Here is a 19,513-nt window from a genome sequence, read left to right as displayed (position 1 = left end):
GCAAGGGTTGTCTTCCCCTTTATTTTTCTTCAGTCAGCAGTGTGTCTTCTTACCACTGGCAAAAAGCAAAGTTGCCACATGTATAGGCATACTATGGGATATGGCATACCATAATACAATGGGTTGGGATGGAAGAAAAGATGGCAAAAGGAAGAGTGGGCCAGTAACTCCAACTCTACTTTGCTCTGTAATGAAGATTGCATCTCAAACTCTTTAGTAATGGATCCTGTTCTTCACTGTGAAATGAGACGCATCTACCCATGATAATTCACAGCAGTATCTTGCTAGCACTACTCACAGTATAAAGTTGATTTCCGACAAAAGACATCTAAGATGACATGCAGTGATATAAATTGATGTTAAATCCTAGTACTTTTCAGAAAGGACTGTTGCTTGTTTTGACAGATGTAAAACAAATTAGGAAAAATATTCTGGGGAAGTGTTCTGCTATTCAAAGAAATAACAGAAATAGTATACTTACTGGGAAAAACTTTTAAAAAAATACCAGATTTTTAACTCAGAATCATAGAATCACAGAATGGTTTGGGTTGGAAGGGACCGCAAAGATCATCTAGTTCCAAACCCCCTGCCATGGGCAGGGACAGCCTCCACTAGACCACATTGCCCAAAGCCTCATCCAACCTGGTCCTAAACACTTCCAGGGATGGGGCATCCACAGCCTCTCTGAGCAACCTGTTCCAGTGCCTCACCACCCTCACAGTAAAGAATTTCTTTCTAACATCTCATCTAAATCGACCCTCCTTCAGCTGAAACCCATTACCCCTTGGTCCTGTCACTACACTCCCTGATAAACAGTCCCTCATCATCTTTCCTGTAGGCCCCTTCAGGTACTGGAAGGCCACAGATCTCCCCAGAACCTTCTCTTCTCCAGGCTGAACAACCCCAACTCTCTCAGCCTGTCCTCATAGGAGAGGTGCTCCAGCCCTCCCATCAGCTTCGTGGCCCTCCTCTGGACTCGCTCCAGCAGCCCCATGTCTCTCCTGTACTGGGGCCCCCAGAGCTGGACACAGTACTCCAGGTGGGGTCTCACCAGAGTGGAGTAGAGGGGCAGGATCACCTCCCTCGACCTGCTGGTCACACCGCTTTTGATGCAGCCCAGGACACGGTTGGCTTTCTGGGCTGCAAGCGCACACTGCTGGCTCATGTTGAGTTTCTCACCAATCAATACCCACAAGTCCTTCTCCTCAAGGCTGCTTTCAATCCATTCTCTGCCCAGCCTGTAGTTGGGATTACACCGACCCACGTGCAGGACCTTGCACTTGGCCTCGTTGAAGTTCATGCGGTTCGCATGGGCCCACCTTTCAAGCCTGTCAGGGTCCCTCTGGATGGCATCCCTTCCCTCCAGCATGTCGACCACACCACACAGCTTGGTGTCGTCAGCAAACTTCCTGAGGGTGCACTCGATCCCGTTGTCCATGTCGCCGACAAAGATGTTGAATAGTGTTGGTCCCAGTACTGACCCCTGAGGAACACCACTCATCACCGTTCTCCACTTGGACATTGAGCCGTTGACCACAACTCTCTGAGTGCGACCATGCAGCCAATTCCTTATCCACCAAGTGGTCCATCCATCGAATCCATGTCTCTCCAATTTAGAGACAAGGATGTCATGTGGGACAGTGCCAAATGCCTTGCACAAGTCCAGGTAGACAACGTCAGTTGCCCTTCCTTTATTCATTGACACTGCAACCCCATCATAGAAGGCCACCAAGTTTGTCAGGCACGATTTGCCCCTAGTGAAGCCATGCTGGCTGTCACCAACCACCTCCTTGTTTTCCATGTGCCTGAGCATAATCTCCAGGAGGGTCTGCTCCATGATCTTGCCAGGCACGGAGGTGAGACTGACCGGCCTGCAGTTCCCTGGGTCTTCCTTTTTTCCCTTCTTAAAAATGGGGGTTATGTTCCCCCTCTTCCAGCCGGCGGGAACTTCAACAGACTGCCAGGACTTCTCAAATATGATGGCGAGTGGCCTGGCCACTTCATTTGACAGTTCCCTCAAGACCCACGGATGCAACTCATCAGGTCCCATGGACTTGTGCACCTTCAGGTTCCTTAGATATTCTCAAACTTGATCTTCTCCTACAGTGGGCGGTTCTGCATTCTCCCAGTCCCTGCCTTCTGTGACCTGGGCAGTGTGGCTCAAGCATTTGCCAGTGAAGACTGGGGCAAAGAAGTCATTGAGTACCTCAGCCTTCTCCATATCCTGGGTAACCAGGTCACCCATTTCATTCCAGAGGGGACCCACATTTTCCCTCGTCCTCCTCTTATCACTAACATTCCTATAGAAGCTTTTCTTGTTGTCCTTGACATCCCTGGCCAGACTAATTTCTATCACGGCTTTGCCTTTCCTAACCTGATCCCTGGCTGCTCGGACAGTTTCTCTGTATTCTTCTCAGGCTACCTGCCCTTGCTTCCACCCTCTGTAGGCTTCCTTTTTGTATTTGACTTTGCCCAGGAGCTCCTTGTTCATCCACAGGGGCCTCTTGGTGTTTTTGCTTGACTTCCTCTTTGTTGGGACGCATCGCTCCTGAGCTTGGCGGAGGTGACCCTTGAATATTAGCCAGCTGTCTTGGGCCCCTCTTCCTTCCAGGGCTTTGTCCCATGGTATTCTACCAAGCAGATCCCTGAAGAGGCCAAAGTCTGCTCTCCTGAAGTCCAGGGTAGTGAGACTGCTGCACGCTGTCCTCATTGCCTTGAGGATTCTGAATTCCACCATTTCATGGTCACTGCAGTCAAGGCTGCCCTTGAGCTTGACGTCCCCTACCAGACCCTCCTTACTGGTGAGAACAAGGTCCAGCATGGCACCTCTCCTCGTGGGCTCCTCTATCACTTGGAGGAGAAAGTTGTCATCGACACATTCCAGGAACTTCCTGGATTGCTTATGCTCAGCTGCATTGTCCCTCCAGCAGATGTCAAGGTGGTTGAAGTCCCCCATAAGGACCAGGGCTTGTGAGCATGAGGCTGCTCCTATCTGCCTATAGAGGGCTCTACCTGCTCAGTCTCCCTGCTCAGGTAGCCTGTAGCAGATCCCCACTATGATGTCCCCTACCCCAGCCCTCCCTTTAATCCTGACCCATAGGCTCTTGGTGGGCTCCTCCTCCATCCCCAGGTGGAGCTCCGTGCCCTCCAGCTGGTCATTCCTGTGGAGGGCGGCGCCCCCTCCTCGCCTGCCCTGCCTGTCCTTCCTAAAGAGCCTGTACCCTTCCATCCCAACACTCCAGTCATAGGAGCTATCCCACCATGTCTCTGTAATGCCAATAATGTCATAGCCTTGCAGGTGCACACATGTCTTCAGCTCCCCTTGTTTGTTCCCCATGCTCCGTGCATTCACGTAGAGGCATTTCAGTTGTGCCCCTGATGAGGTTGACTTATTGGCTGGGGTGGCTGGGATTCTTTTGATGTATCTTCCCAGTGTTACCCCATTGGTTCCTGTTGCATCCGGAGCCCACGGTTCGTCTCCTCTAGGCTTCGGGCGTGCTGTTGTGCATCCAGCACATCTATGAGCAGTAGGCTGAGGGCCCTTGCCAGCGCCCCATCCCTCCAACCTGGGCACATCATCCCACAACATGTTGCTGGCAAGCCTGATGTTATCCCCCTGCCCCTTCGAGGCTAGTTTAAAGCTCTATCGATGAGCCCCGCTAGTTCCTGGGCAAAGATCCTCTTCCCCCTTTGAGAGACATGAATTCCATCAGGGTTCATCAGGCCCGGTGCCATGTAGGCCGCACCACTGTCAAAGAACCCAAAGTTACGGCAATGACACCAGCCATGGAGCCATGAATTTATGGACTGCATCCGCCTGTTCCACCCACCATTGCTGCCCTTAACTGGTTAACTTTTTAACTTGAAGAAAAAAAGGTTACTTTTTCCAGAATAAAACACATACATTTTTCAAGGACCTACTCTTTCTTCTACTGGGAAAATTTTAAAGTATTTGTTGTGGATATAATTTTCCACGTACTCCATGAAAGAATCGAGGGCCTCATTTGCACACCTCCCTATATATTATGATTAATACATGTTTACTGCACACACATATCACAGTCTCAGCTAGACAACATATCCAAAATTGTTCTCCCCCCTTCTTCCAAATACATACATTAACTTCGTTGCTCACCTGGGTAATAAATTATAACTACAATATCTTTGTGGACAGTGCCAGAGAGCAAGCTCTGATCCCTGGATGCAGTGGTGTAGACTAGCACCCATGTGTGCTTTTTGGAGTGAAGAGCTTTTGGAGATCACCTTCTGGACAGGACTGGTCACATCCACACTACAGTACTTGACCCCAGTCTCTTGTGGGCTGCATGTGACATTCCTCTGGCCTTAGGACTTAAAAGATATAAAACTAGTTTATTTTTAATTCAACACATCCAAAATAACGATCAGTGCAATGCATCTCATGAAAGAATTGTTCATGCTGATGTCGTATGTTTAAAGTTTTGGGACACAGCATGAGGGCACGTAGCATGCAAAACCTGCTGATGCAGTGTTGGAGACCAGTCCTGATTAGTAGGAAGTTAGTATGGTCTACACCCTTACTATCTGGCCAAACTCCAGTATTATACAGACATGTCCTCTCCAGAAGAGGAAGGACACACAACTGTTTCTCTCCAAGAAGGAATAAGTAAATCAACTAACACATACACAGTACGGCTCATTGTTGTCACAGCACCCAAAGAACAATAACAAAAACAGAGAAAAGGGGAGGGAGTGAATAACTATATCTCTCAGTGTAGACGAACCACATAATTACTGTGCATAATTACGGGGGGGGGGGGGGGAAACAAACATTTGTCTACTTTCATTAAGGACTGTGTGTCAAAGTGTATCACTGTTGAAGTTTGTTCCTATTCCTGGGGTTTTTTGTGTGTCTTGAAACTGAATGAATCTACAGAGCACTGAACGAATATATAAAGTAATGGACAATCCTGCCATCATGTAACAGCAAACAACTGGAGAATACTTTTATTTAAATGTAACTATCTATGAGAGATGTTTTTACTGTAATGAACCAGACCCTGTAGTTATAAACAACATTACTGTTTTACAGGAAGAAACATACAGTTATCTAAATTAGGATATGTGGGGTTTTTTTTAATCTGAGAGATAAAAAGGAGATATATTTAGTTAGAAAACTTCATGTTCAGCATATATTCTACCCATTACATCACATCAAAATTTGCTTACCTGAGTAGAAAAAGGTTTTTTTCCCCTATTATTCTTTACCATTTTTGCAACGACAGTTAGCTCCTACAATAGCCGTACCACTGACCTATATCAAATTCATACGGGTAGAGGAGAGAGACCAAAACTAGTTTTAACTCATTCACTTCACCTATTCTCAAAGGCAACAGACAACCGAGCACTCTGCTTGTTGCACCACAACCAGACACAGCATGTGCTTACCCAGCCAGAGAGGAAATGCTGAATGGAGGAAGGAAAGAGAAGGAGAAAGAGGGTTAGACTTCAGGAACTAGTGACAGAAGTCAGAGTATGTAAGAAAAGGTGAGTATATTAGGGAATGTGTTTATTCATTAGTGCAGAGTTATACAAATTGTATTTTATTTCCTCTTGGAATTATTATTGAACAGCCAATTTTCTGAAAGCATTCAACAACAGCACTCTTCCTAATCCAAATCCTAATGTTCTACAAGTAAAACATGATGAAAGTTCTAGGAAGCATTAGTTTGCCTAACAGGGAACGCAATTTCTATTTCAAGTTTTTATTTTATATATGCTGAGGTAGTCCATGGTATAAAGGCAGATTAGGAAGAGAACTCTGACAGATGAGAATTCTTGTTCCGAGGCAAATTCCTGCCTCCTTACCATTGCTACCACTCCAGTATCACTCCTTTCCAAGTTGTTTAACTAATAAGAAAAATATTACAGAGCACAGCCACATACATGATATTGATAACCCAATAACTGAAATGTTCCTTTACGTTATTTTGTCTCGTGAGCAGTAGTTTATTTCAAAGGTACACCTTAGCTACTATTCATGAAGATTTTATTTTTCCCCAACCAACTGGCAAAATTAGTTTTGTCCAGATAGATGAAAGCCCATAAATGCAAAAGAAAAAGGTAATTCTGTCTTTTTGATTATTACCTACCAGAAGTACACACAACAACAACAAAAAAAAAAAAAAAAGACATAACCAGCAGGTTATTTCAAAGACAAGCAGATGCTAGGTACACACAATGATACACCTGATACTGCATATGCAGTAACTTCTGCTGCTGCCTTCAAAATCCAGAATGGACTTGCATCCAATCTTACAGCATGTTTATATGTTCTTCATTGTACAAGATACTACATACAGCTCAAGTAAGGTTAAATAACATTAGACTAAAATTCAGTGCTGACTGTTGAAATGTTGGTATATTGGTCCATTCTATGATTAAAAAAGAAACATGAATATTCAGTATAAGCATTTTAACTGTTTCATTCTGATCAAGTTACCAATACCTCTTTCCTCATTCTTCAGCACACACACACTTTGAAGTTATAGCTCACTCATTTTCATTTCTTTAGAGTTTAGTTTCTTTTGTTAGTTTTTAAGATGATAACTGGTAATTAATAAAACATTAATGAATAAGCACTTTATATTTAAGCATACAAATAATATAGAGAAATCTGTGCACCTGCAGACAGCAGAGAGTAAACAAATTACACCTGTTTTTCTGCTTCTCCTTGTTTATTTCAAGTGCTGGAGGAAGAAAGTAGTCCAGACCAGAGACACACCCATGGAGTGTGGAAATCACAGAGAAAGAGTCTCTCCTCTGGCATGAAATTTTAACAGTCCTCTATAAAAAGAGAAGTAGATTGTGCTCTGCACTATAAAAGCATGGGAGAGAAAATTACTTGAAGTAAACTTCAACTTTCCTGCATTTAATATGCAGAAGTCACTGTATTGTTTTCAGTAAATACTGGCCTTCACACATACATGCATGGACTAAGATACACTAATTAGAAACTTAGTAAGATATTAGGGAACTTTCGGGTATGTGGATACCAAGTATCTCATTATTTAAAAACAAACAAATCCCAAACAAACAAATAAATTTGCAAAAGCTGAACATCCTTAGAAGAGAAAAATATTTTTAAAAGGCTAACTTTCACAACAAACATAGAAACGTGCTGTTTCCTTTATTCTGTTCTTGCTACATTTTCATTTTTCAGTTCTAGGGACTTAAGGGAGAAAAGTTTATGCCACAGAACTCTTTTCATAAGTATGAGAGACGGGGATTTGCATCTCCAACCAAAGGCATCTTCAGGGAAGGGAAGGTGCACAGGACCAGTTTAATCTCATTTGCTAAGCACTCCATTTCCATACCACAAACACTAGTGCTTAACTGAGCAATCCTTCCTGCTTCACAATGTAAGAAGTGTTTCAAATACTGGAACAAATTCTAGGGTTTTGTGATTCGAACATGTCAAAAGCAGCATAGCTATGCCACGAACACAGACACCAAACCAAAACCAAAGACAATACAGGAAAGAATTCATAACTCAAAATGCAGGCTCATATAGGGAGCATAAAACAAAGAACTGCTGGATCCCTCCACAGAACTGGGACACTGCAAGAGCAAATTCTGTTCAAAGGCTTGAAGCTCAATCAATTAGAGGGCAATAACATCAACAAACTTAGTTTAATCACCATTAGGCTCAGTTAATGCACTCTGCCTTCTGATTAGCTGCTGACATGGATCGAAAAGCAGGATCAAGTCCAGGGAAGTGAGTGGGCTCTCTGTATGTACAGCCAGCCACACAAATAAACTTCATTACAGAATTAGGGCATAGAGACTTCTGTGAAAAAAAACCCTAAAGTTGTATTTAGTTAGAAATACTGCACAGTTGTCAACTGTCAGGGTTGCATTTTCAGAACAGATTTGAGTTAAACTAGCTGCATTAGGTTGGGTTTATTTTTATTGCCTTCCCTGTAGTAATAACATTCAGATAGCAATGGAAGTTAAAATCTAATCTATTTATCAACATATACACTATTAGCTTGCACTCCACTTGATCCAAACAGATTAGCCAGTTTCACCCCCAAACCATTGGAGCATCACTACTACTTAAAAGTAAGAGGCCTCTCCTCTTGGCTTTACAGATTTTTTTATGGTATCACAGAAATGTTGTGTAATTACTGCATTATGGAGGTCTCATGCTGACGAGACCTATAGTCCTGATAAATGTTTTTAAACTTTCATAGTTTATTTTGTAACTTCAAAAGGGTATTTGTCCTCAAAGACCTTTTGTGTGGCTGAATTTAATAAAATGCTACTTTCAGTGTTTTACAAAACCTAGTTTTTAAGCAAAGTTCATTAATCTATCTGTTCTGTGAAAGACTGTCTGTAGACCTTTTGAAACTTCAACTTTTTTTTTTTTAAATTAAAACACATGCACTAAAACAAAAGCGCATGCCAAATAATATTAAAGTAAGTCTTCTTTAATGAGATTTTGCTGACCATGTATCAGCAGCACCACCATGTGTTAAGTGAACAAGACATTTATTGCTGAGGAGATTATTGGTATTGCAGAATATAATCAACCATTTACAATTTAAGTAAGTCATGTAAGCCTAAATAGTAACAATATTTTTACACCATATTGCCATGCCAAACTTGCAAAGCCTTTAACCTATCATACCATTTCAAGTAATATTAGAATTCTAAAGAGTTAAAAAAAACCACCTTATTATTTTTCCACTGCTAATGAAAGAGAAGAGAAATGAATATCCCTGGGAAGGACTAAATAAGATCTAATGTCAGATGTAGTGAATGGATACAGTATATCACCATGTACAATTCAAGAGGGAAAAAAAGGAAGGAAGGAAGAAAAGGCTTTGTTCACTAGTATGATACCAAGATTAGTATAAATAAATGCTTCAGAAATACTCTAAAACTAACTGTACTATTGCTTAGTGCTAAACTTACAGTAGTATTAGCGTACTTTATACTTATGTTTATACTGTACATAAATACTTCTTGAGATGTATTGAAGGTCAAAATTTACAAAATTTCAGATATTTAGGAGAACATTTAACATTACTTACACTAACACAGGTTTTCCTGATATCTTAGGGCTGTTTAAAACTTCTATCATGGCTTGCTTTGTTTCTTCCATTCTCGCAATGTCACTGGAATCCACAACAAATATTACACCGTAGGACTCAGCATAGTAATTTCTCCAGATATTTCGAATTCGTTTTCCACCTCCTAAATCAAAGATGGTGACTTCAAAGCGTCCCTGTTTCAGGTCAATCTTGGAAAACCCAACAGTTGGAGCCACATCTTCAGGAGACTCTGTCAGAGTTCAAAGAAGAAAGCCTTCAGTAAAAAGTGTCCTTAGTTATCTGAAGAGGATTTTACATTGTGATTTGTGTAGCAAAACTCGTATTTAAAAACGTGGAGCAAACCCTCCCTGTTAAGTGACACCATATTGCTAACCACATATTTTTTACAATAAGATTCTCCCTCTCCTCAGGTAATTTCAAATTAATGCACTAGTGTCTCAACCAGTTACTTTAATTTAGGTAGAAGTACCAGGGAAGGGGGGGGGGGGGGGGAAGCTAAAAATGCAATTTTTAATATTTAACACCACAGTTAAATTGCAGTGGTGTTCAGTGTACTGCAGTTTTTACTGTCCCCCTCACCACCAACGCTCCCGTCTGAACAGTTATACAGCATTTGCATGGCATTAATCCAAGTTTGAGAAGGAAAACAAACAAAACAGTTAATGTATTTTGACTCGGGAAGCATTGAGCTCTGCCAAATTTATTCTTTACCCCTTATGGTTGCCAAAACAGCTTCAAAAGTTCAAACCAAGGGCTGAGATGAAGTCACTGAAATCGTGTTCTTCCAAAATGTAAACTACTCAATTCCCTTTATTCAAGATCAGGTTTTGGCCTTTGTTTGTTTGTTTATTTTTATTTTCTGTTTTTCAGTCTGCCATGCAATATGCTAAAACCCCATAGCTTTATATTTAATACTTTTGCTTGCTGTCTCCCTTTCCAGAAGGCAAAGAAAGCCTGTACTTGCCTCACGCCACAAAGCTGTCACTACAGGGGTGAGTTAATTGGATCTCCACAACTGTTTTATGTAGCTTGGTAGCACAAGGCAGGAGAAACAGATGTAAAATTCAGCTTGTTGAGAGGAAGAAATGAAGGCATGGTCAAAAGCACTGAGCTTTGAAGAGCAATGCAGAAGCTAAATCACCATCAGCCTTCTGCTACCACGTTCCTTTTCTGACAGAATCCTTCACACACAGCCAAGATGGGGATTCAGAACAGAACCCTTGACCAGGACAGTGTAAGCAATACTCCAGCACAAGAAGGGTCTGGGACCCCCATTCGTGAAAAACTACAGCTTCAAAACTCAGCAGACTATTTTGAAGAACATTTTGCGCTATGAGCCGTAAGTACACGCTCTTACAAGAGAGAGCAATGCAAAAATGAGAGTTGGTTAAGGGTGAAAGTTGTCGATGGTGCTGAATGTAAGGGGATACTGCTGAAACATCTGCTCCTATTGTACAGTAAGGTCTCCAATAATAAACAGCCATGAATGCGAAAACAGGGTCTGCCATATAAGCTGCAGATCCATTTTGGCAAATGTGACTTTGGTGGCCATGCTGATTTGCCTAGCTTTAAGAGTCCTAAGAACTGAAATATATTTGGTTTCTGCTAAAACCCAGCAGTCATAACCAGTCTCCTCCTATAGGCTGTATGACCAGTGCACAGCCAAAAATACTGGTTTTATCAACCTTGAAGACTAACTGAAGGTTCTAATGTCTGTAAGCCCTGTTAAGAAAAAAAAAAAAAAAAATTGCTAAGGCAAGCACTATCCAAGCCCTGGGAAACAGTCAACAGAAGTCAGAACTATCTTTTCCTGGAGTTTCCCTTTAGAAATACGCATCTTTATCCCATTTTTTCCCCAGAAAAAAAACACTTTTAGAAATAACTGTCATATTCAGCTGATAAAGGTGTTAAAGTTGATTTTGAAACAGAATGGAAGGCTAAATAATGAAGGACTCATGTTTTCAGGGCAAAGATTCAGGAATATAAATGAGAGAATATTTATAACATTATTCACACTTTAGCAAGTCCGTGAACTTACATAAGGAGCGTAAACAGAAAGTCAAGGTGGAGTCTGCAAGTCTGCCACAACACTACTAAGTACTCTCTTGTTATTACACAAGATGAAAGTTATTTAGAAAGACAAACCCACAAGGAAAAAAAAACAAAAACAAACAAACAAAAACAAACATAGAGAATTTTTGGTTTCATAAGCGCAAGTTTTATCTCAAACTATATCCTGCTTGCATGCGTCATTGGATAGTGCAAAGCAGCCTCCAAAATCAAGTGGTCTCTTACTGAAGTAAGTGCAAAAAAATTGATAGTGCTTTTCTGGTGATAAATAATACATATCACTAGAACTATTCTTTATGTTATATACATACACATGCAATTTCCTTCTTTTTAACCTCTTCCTCATTATATACACTTACAACACTGATTTTTAGATAAAGTTTACTGATGTATGAGTGTTACTGAATGGTCATCTGAAAGCAACTTCAGCACATGCACACAAGAAAAAAAAATCAGGTCCATTGATTTCTCTAATATATGCTAAGATGTGAAACATATCATTAACCACAATATTTTGTGTCATTGCATTAATTCAAAGTAACTATTAATTAGAACGTGGTCTACAGCCTTCAGTTTTTGTCCTGCACTTTCTTTCACTTAAAACAACTGATGGAGACAGACAGCTTGCTTTTAGTTAAAACGTTCCTTCAGCTATTTTTTGAACTACTGAAAAAAACTTCCTCTTGTCCAAAAATACACTATGATACTCATGAAATTTAAACAAGACCCCAGAACAGATTTTGTTGCAATTCAGCATTTTGCACAGTTAACAAAACAGTGGTCAATTCAAGGCACATAAGCACAAAGGTACTCTGAACATTTGGTCTCAGTGTTTCCGAGATAATGAAACACCTCTATGGACTAATTTTTTCTGCCTCACTGGACTAAGTGTGCATGGTGCAATGTCTTAAGAGGCAGGTCTTTTCATACTACCTACCTTGCCTCTACAACATAATACCATCTCTGAAAAAGATGTAGCAGAATGGTATCAGCTTTGTTGAACTACCACTGATTTGGTCTACATTAGCCCAACAAGATGTTAAGTGCAGTAGCCAATGAGCAAACACAGAGCCTGCTCTGCTACTTCTCCTGAGCATAAAGCACATGACTAAGAGTACCTATTTCATAAGTCACCCTAGCATGACTTGCCGGATATCAAAAATCAGGATCTTTATGTTTCAAAGGTAAGACCCCTTAATTTTTCTCTCATCTGCAGGTCTTCACACAATGAGATCTGTGACGTATTCACTTTGGCAACCACATTTGCACCATTTTTGATGGTACAATTACCAAACTTTTCTTTCAACATATGGAAGGGAGAGAAATTAAGAGATGAAGCAATATTTTTAGATTAAAATGATGGAAAATTAGTAATTATACTCTCTCTTTCAATGCTGCATTTAGATGATAAACAAATTAATTGCTTACCTCCTTGAATTCCTCGGACTGTAGCAGTTTTACCAGCATTATCAAGACCCACCATTATTAGTGTCACCTTCCTCCATAAGGAGAAAAAAAAAAAAAAGTCAAATCTTTTTTCCTCTAGCTAGACATCACTTAAGTTTTTTTAATACAGGCATAGCAAATTTACCACAAAGTAGTAGAAAGAATAGGTATCAAAATACCAATTAATAGGCATTGTTACAATTGTGGATTTAGTGTTCAATATGTCAAACCATCTAATCAGACAGAACAGCAGAACAAGGTATGAAATGAGAAGTCTAATATTGTGCTGTAAGTTTCACATGAGAAAATGATTTTGCTTTCAACTTGTATTTGCCTGCTGAAATTTAATTTCATGGTACTGTAAATTTTATCCTTTTTTTTGGTATGGTCACAGTCTCTTTAACAATTTCTGTAATTTAATTTCTATTCCCCTGTATTTTTACCATCTCTCTGCCTCAAAGTTGTGCCTATACCAGAAATTTATTTCTGACTCAATCAGGGCATCTGAACAACACTATGCAATATACAACACTTCTGTAGACAGCATCTGATGCTGTAAATAAAGGTACGATAAGTACCAGTGCCGCTTGTTTCAAGCAGGAGCAATCTAGACTGCAAATGTGTAAACAAGTGGTGTTGAGTACGTACAATATACTAGCAAACTGGTATGCAGGTTAGAATTTATACCAGGACAGGATTTTAAGCAAAGCAATAGGAAAAACATTTCTTTGTGTATACCTCAATTGTTCCTTCTATTTACAAAGACTCAGAGGAGTCAAAGGAATTTGCTCAATTTTATGCCCCTTTAAGTGAAGGAATACTAAAAACATTGTTATTTCCAGTCTTAAAACTATAATAGCCTTCCAACTCAAACCATTCTATGATTCTAGCATCACCTCATAATGCTCAACTTCAGGAAACAGTATGCGAAGGACAATATTTTGAACTTTATACTTTCCTGAAGAAACAAAGTACCTGAATTAGAGATGATTAATATTTCATTTTTAATGATGGATTTTTCATTTAAATATTTCATTTAAAACAATGGATTTTTTTCTTGGAATTGAAAAATAATGTTATATAGCAAATAAAGTAAACCGTACGTGAGAGGACATGAAATACAGTTTGGAAAGGTCAGCACAAAAACTTAAGATACTTTCATGTGTTTACCTGACAGGTTCCTGCCACCGTTTTAACCAGCTGCAGCAATTGGCCATTAGACTGAACATCCCTCTTCACTAGCCATCCAGAGCCATGAAAGCTACGGAAACAATGTGGACAGGCCAGAACAACCCAAGAAGACTGGGAGAGAGACTGCAGAGGCCCAGATGTTGTCTTGTCACTGCTAGCAAGAAAAAAGAAAAAAAAGAAAAAAAAAGAAATTAAACCCATTGTTAGCCCCTATGTATACCCAAGGCAAGCCGTTTCCCTAGCAGGAGCCTGTGTATTCAGTGTGTCATGGGGCTGACTGAATATGACAGTCTCATTACATCTTTCACTTTTCCACCTTCTCACACTTCATCTGCCCCCATTTTACATATCTGGGCAGTAACGACACAGTATTCATAAAAAATAATATTGCAAGACCACTGCACATAAGGAAACCTGCAAGTTAGAGCAGTAAGACACATCAAGCTATGATATTCCACTGCTTGTCTTGCTAACACATCCCACAGCTCTGCTGACTGACAGAAAATAAGGACCAATTTCAAGCATGAGTAAGACTTGTAAGAACATAACAGGATAAGACATCAAAAGCAAACAAAGAATGTCCTACCTGTTAATTATATTCATTTAACTGTCAATTTCTTTCACACAGAAAGATCCCACAACAAGGAAACTGGGTTCTCTAGTGAGTACTTTGAGGAACTGGCAACTTAATATCTAGTAATTGTCACTAAATAGAAGTATCAAGTACTTCCATCATTTTACAATCCCAGTTCCTACTCTTCAAGTAGGAGAAACAGAGAATATTACTCTTTCTGATGTTGCTCTGTAGAACAAGCAATGGAGAATAACTCTGTGATCACGTGCATGTTTATTTCTTTGTATGCACACTTATCTATGAAACAGTAAAGCTTACACAAACCATGCAGTCAAGTGCACAAAGATGAAAAAGCTTTAAAACTTCCTTAGTTATTCAGCTACAAAAATCCTACTGCGAACAACAGTAGTTGCCCAGGTAAAGGCCTTTCACTGGCAATCGTTGGGCAATTTTACTTTCATGAGTTCAAATCCGCAACCTCCCTTGTAGGATGATGTTCCAAGTCTGACCGCTATTTTCTTCACAGCAGTCTGTATGATGCTGTGCTTTGTATTTTTGGCTAAAACACTGCTGATAACACACACATATTTTGGCTATTGCTGGACAGTGCTTGCACACCATGGAGGCCTTCTTTCCCACTCTGTCCTGCCCCTCTGTCTCCCCAGTCAGGTGGGCAAGAGGTTGGGAGGAAACACAGCCAGGACAGCTGCCTCAGTTGGCTAGAGAGATATTCTATACCATATGATGTCATGCTCAGCAAAAGACAGCTCAGGGAAATGAGGAGGTATAGGGAACATTCATGGGTTTTGCGTTTGTCTTCCCAAGCAACCGTTAAGCATGGTGAGGCCCTGCTCTCCAGAAAGTGGCTGAACATCTGCCCACTGATGGGCAGTAGTGATCGAATTCCTCTTTTTGCTCTGCTTGAGCATGCAGCTTTTGCTTTCCTCATTAAACTGCCATTATCTCTATCTGCAAGTCTTTTCACCTTCCTTCTATCTTCCCATCCAGCAAGTCACTGGGTGCAACTTTAGCTGTTTGCCAGGGTCAACACACCACAGTCCTTCTTGGTGTCCAACGTGGGGGTCAAGATGATGACAGCTTTGATCTGAGCACATTATAGTTGTTAATGGGCAGGCTCCTGTTCTGGTCACCGAGCTTGCTTACTTTACTGCATATTAGAGTCCAGTGCTTGTTAGTGGCTGGGAAAGGCAGTGTGGGATGCTCCTCACTTGGGAAAAGGCAAAGCCATTTGTGGGATTATCTTTGCTCAAGGAGCCAAGTGCACTTGGTGGTCATGTGGAAGGATGGGGAAATCCAGTGCGTACCTCAAGGAGATTTAAACCTGGGGGGAAATAACCCTTGATTTGAGTTGTACATTACAGGAACAGTATAGCAGGAACCACTTGAACCAAAGGAGGATGAGCCTTGTGAGGAACCAGGGGAGTGTAGTGGTGACTCAACCCAAGTGGGTCTTGACACCCAATTATCTGACATGCCACTTCCCCTGCCCTGAATGACTACCTCCAGAGATGGGGTCCAAGTCATCAACTGTTCTTATTTGGGGAAGGAGCATGGAATTTGGGGTGGGAGGCTACAGAATACGGAAAAATATCCATGCATATGTCATGGGACAGGGGATGGCAGTTAATGACACAGCAATCTCTCCTCCAGAGATTATCACAACCCTTGCAGAAGGAATGTCCACTATCACCTCAGCTCATAGGCTCATACCAGCTTAGTTTCCATTTTGATCAGCAGCTTCAGCTAAAAACCCAACTGGATTCATATCAGAGCAGCTGAGAGGTAAACAGATATTCCCTACTACTAACTTGCCTCCATGAGCAGATCAACTGAGAATAGCGACACTTTGAATTACAGTAACAAGTTTCCTAAAGTTTGTTTCTCAATATTCCTTTTTTTAAAAAAAGAAAAAAATCAAAACAAACCCAACAAAATTTCTGTCATATTTTAAATAACTAACCTCAAACTAAAGGTAATTTCAAATGATGCAGAAAAGTGAATAATTAAATATAATAACTTTTCAAAGTTGTCATCTTCCCAACCTAGATCAATGAAAGTGGAAAAAAAAATTGAGGCATTATTCGTAACAAATATATATTGTCCCTAATCAACTATGATGGTTTAGAAAATTTATACAGGTAGGAACTGAGAACAACTCCTGATCTTATGAAGCTGCTATATTCAAGGATGCTTTTGTGTAGATCTGCCACCATTCAATGTCAGAAACAGGTCAAATTTCTTCCACAGCAGAGACAACAGATAGTCTTCAAATATTTATACTCCCTTATACAAGAGCACCTGAGAATAGCTTATCCACAGGACAGCTTAGCGTGTGAAGAACAGGTAAGTTCCTAAAAAGGCAAGCAAGATAATTACAACTATTACAAGTATTAACATCGGGCTCTGAAGAATCCAAAATCCAAAAAACCTTAAAAAAACCTCACACACAATGGAGTATGGTGCCTCAACCCACAAGCAAGTACATACAAAGCTAACTTTGAGAACATGGCTACACAAATTTTCAGCTAGTTCTGCTGAAAAGCAAAATGTAACAGCTCAACGAACAAAAGTATAACATTTTCAGTGCCTAAGCATCATCACAGAACAATTCCCCTCCCGTATTATACAGATTGTCTAGCTTTGCAAATTGTCACAAAATTGCTCTAAAGCACAGGTATGGCACATAGCATTCAAATGGGATTCATGAGACGAAGAAAACTTGTTAAAGAGTGAAGAGCAGAGGACAACTATGTCATAGCAGCGGAATCTTGTCTAAATAAAAAACCCAAAAGGGGGGGTGTGGGGGTGGGGAGGGAGGAGTGACAAATAAGATAAAAAATTTCCAAAACATGCCACTACAGGATGAAAGGGCATTCAACACCGCTGAGAAAATTGTGGCAGGGAAGCAAATCACATTGTGTTATGCTATTCTGGAGAGACCGCATTTCTTGAACTAGCAACAGACAAAAAAAATTGATCTCTGAAATACGTATGGAACATACTACATGTATCTCATATGTTGCATTAACAACATTCAGAAGTTGTTCCAGATATTATACCTGTCAGTTTGAACTCTTTATGCCCTCAAGCTCAGAAATATGTAAAACTCTGTAGTTAAGCTGGTATATCATTTAGCTAGCAGGTCAACAGAAGTGTAAAGGACTAAGAATGTCAAAGATCCCATTTTTGGGTAAGAGAACAGAAGTGTACTACAGAGACAAAGAAAAACATGACAGATAACTGCATTAACTCTTTACACACTAGATTTAGATCAAGAGCTACTTAGAAGCCTGCATGTTACGTGATCCAAAATACTGGGTACCCGCAAGTCCAACATCCAAAGTCATCTGATGAATAAGTTTATCTACTTCCATATCAAAGCACAAAACAAGCATCTTTTACACATTTCACTGTCAGAGTTTACATTAAATGTTCTGCCTTTGGTAGAGGGTTCTATGGTAGACAATTTTTTCAGTCCTATCAAGCTCTCACTTTCTCTAAAACATAATTAAGCAAACCATTTAAATCTGACCCTCCTCATAAAGTTAAATAATTAAACTTCCTACTGTGATGCTCTTTGCCCGAGCTGTTTGAAGTAATTATAAGAACACAGTATTTTAGTTATATTGCATTATATTTTGAACAGCAAACCAAGCAATTGAGCAGTGAAGGAGGTATATTCAGCTAAAATCTGAACACCATCCTCTCTGCCAAAATCGTAGTGTATTTAACAGGTGTGTGAAGTGCAAGCAAGAACTGTAACGTCTTGAAAGACTGAAGCATACACGTATTTGTGAGAAATAAGCTCTAGGACCATCAGTTCTTCTGTAAAGAAAAATTACTACAAGACTAGCATTTGTGAGTGTGTGCACTTTGCAGTCACATTCTCACCCTTCTTGAGTTTCCAAAAAGAAGAAGTCCTAAAATCTAGACTTTGTCTCAGGCATGTTTTCTCTGCTTCTCTCTTCCACTCTGGGAGTATGGCTTTTGTTTTATAAAATCAACATTTCAGAAAAAAATCTACTCTCTGTTGCTCAACGACTTACAAACTGGCAGCCAAACACCACAGTCCGAGGCTGCCATTGCGGACACACACCGACATCTTTTACGTGCTGACACTGGAGCGGAGCTGGAACAAACTCGACTCGAGCTCCGCCGGCCGGGAGCCGAGCCTGGCGGGGCGACCCCTCCGCCGCATCGCCCTCACCCGTCAGCCCTCCCGGGAGACGCCCCAGCCCCGCCGACAGCAGGCTTACTTCGCCCACCCCCGGAGGCGCAAACACCCGAAGAAGGCACCCTGCCATACCGCGGGGCGCCCGGGCTCCACCTCGGACCCCGAGCTGCCAGCCTCGCACCTCTCCAGCGGCACCGCCGGCAGCCCGCCGCGCACGGCGCTTCTGGGCAAACAGGCCCCGGCGGGGCCGGGACGGGGACGAGCCGCACAACCAGCCGCCTCGCACCCCAACCCCCCCCCCCCCCCCCCGGAGCCGCCGCCGCTGCCCGCGCGCCCCCCGCCCAGCGCGTGCGGCGGTACTTACCGGTCGCTCAGCGGAGGCTCGAGACGATGAGGCCGCGCAGTCCGAGCGCTAATGGCTCCGCGCTGCCCACCCGCGCCCGAGGCGGCTCCGCGCCGCGCCACCCGCCTGTCCCCGCCACGGCGGCTGCCAGCGGGGCTGGCGTTGCCCCGGGTGACGGGAGGCCGCGGCCGAGAGGGAGGCGGCGGCCGCGGCGCTCCACTCGACTCCTCCGCGCCGGACCCGACGCGGCCGATCCGGGGTCACGTGCCCCGAGCCCCGCTCACGCGAAGCCGACCATTGGTCGAAACCGAGATCTCTGAGGCAGTGGGGACGCGTAACCAGGCCGGTAACCCTTGGTTACCGCTAACGGGAGACGGCAAGGGACAAACTTATCGACGGCAGCGAAGCGCGAAAGCAAGCAACGCCGATGATCGGGCGGAGAGGCACGAGAGGGCAGGCCCGCGGCTAACCAATAGGAGCGTGTGGCTTCCTCGGTGCCCGCGGAGGATCAGCCAATCAGCTGTAAGGGGGCGAGGACAGAACGCTCCCCTCGAGCGCCCCCGTCCAAGAGCAAACAACGGCGCGACCCCACCGTA

The 19,513-nt window shown here is 42.2% G+C and overlaps 1 protein-coding gene across 4 annotated transcripts in view; it reads right to left on the bottom strand.

Annotated features, from left to right (window-relative positions):
* The window catches only part of ARL13B (ARF like GTPase 13B), a 54,497-nt gene extending 35,058 nt beyond the window's left edge, over nucleotides 1-19,439 (bottom strand). For 2 of the 4 annotated variants that reach the window (XM_075768163.1, XM_075768154.1), the window contains exons 1-5: nucleotides 18,939-19,439; nucleotides 14,392-14,607; nucleotides 13,785-13,959; nucleotides 12,597-12,663; nucleotides 9,078-9,327 (exon numbers count right to left, since the gene is read on the bottom strand). In XM_075768163.1, the coding sequence (XP_075624278.1) occupies nucleotides 9,078-9,327; nucleotides 12,597-12,663; nucleotides 13,785-13,959; nucleotides 14,392-14,408 (509 nt within the window). In that variant the 5' untranslated portion in view covers nucleotides 14,409-14,607; nucleotides 18,939-19,439. Of the gene's footprint in view, nucleotides 1-9,077; nucleotides 9,328-12,596; nucleotides 12,668-13,784; nucleotides 13,960-14,391; nucleotides 14,608-18,938 lie in introns of all 4 variants that reach the window. The other 2 variants (XM_075768182.1, XM_075768171.1) reach the window with 2 other exon arrangements.
* Nucleotides 19,440-19,513: the final 74 nt, after the last annotated feature.

Source organism: Balearica regulorum, chromosome 1 (genome assembly GCF_011004875.1).
Source record: "Balearica regulorum gibbericeps isolate bBalReg1 chromosome 1, bBalReg1.pri, whole genome shotgun sequence".
NCBI classification, from domain to species: domain Eukaryota; kingdom Metazoa; phylum Chordata; class Aves; order Gruiformes; family Gruidae; genus Balearica; species Balearica regulorum.
Note: the sequence above shows the minus strand (reverse complement) of the source record. Positions and strands in the feature narration are given on the sequence as shown.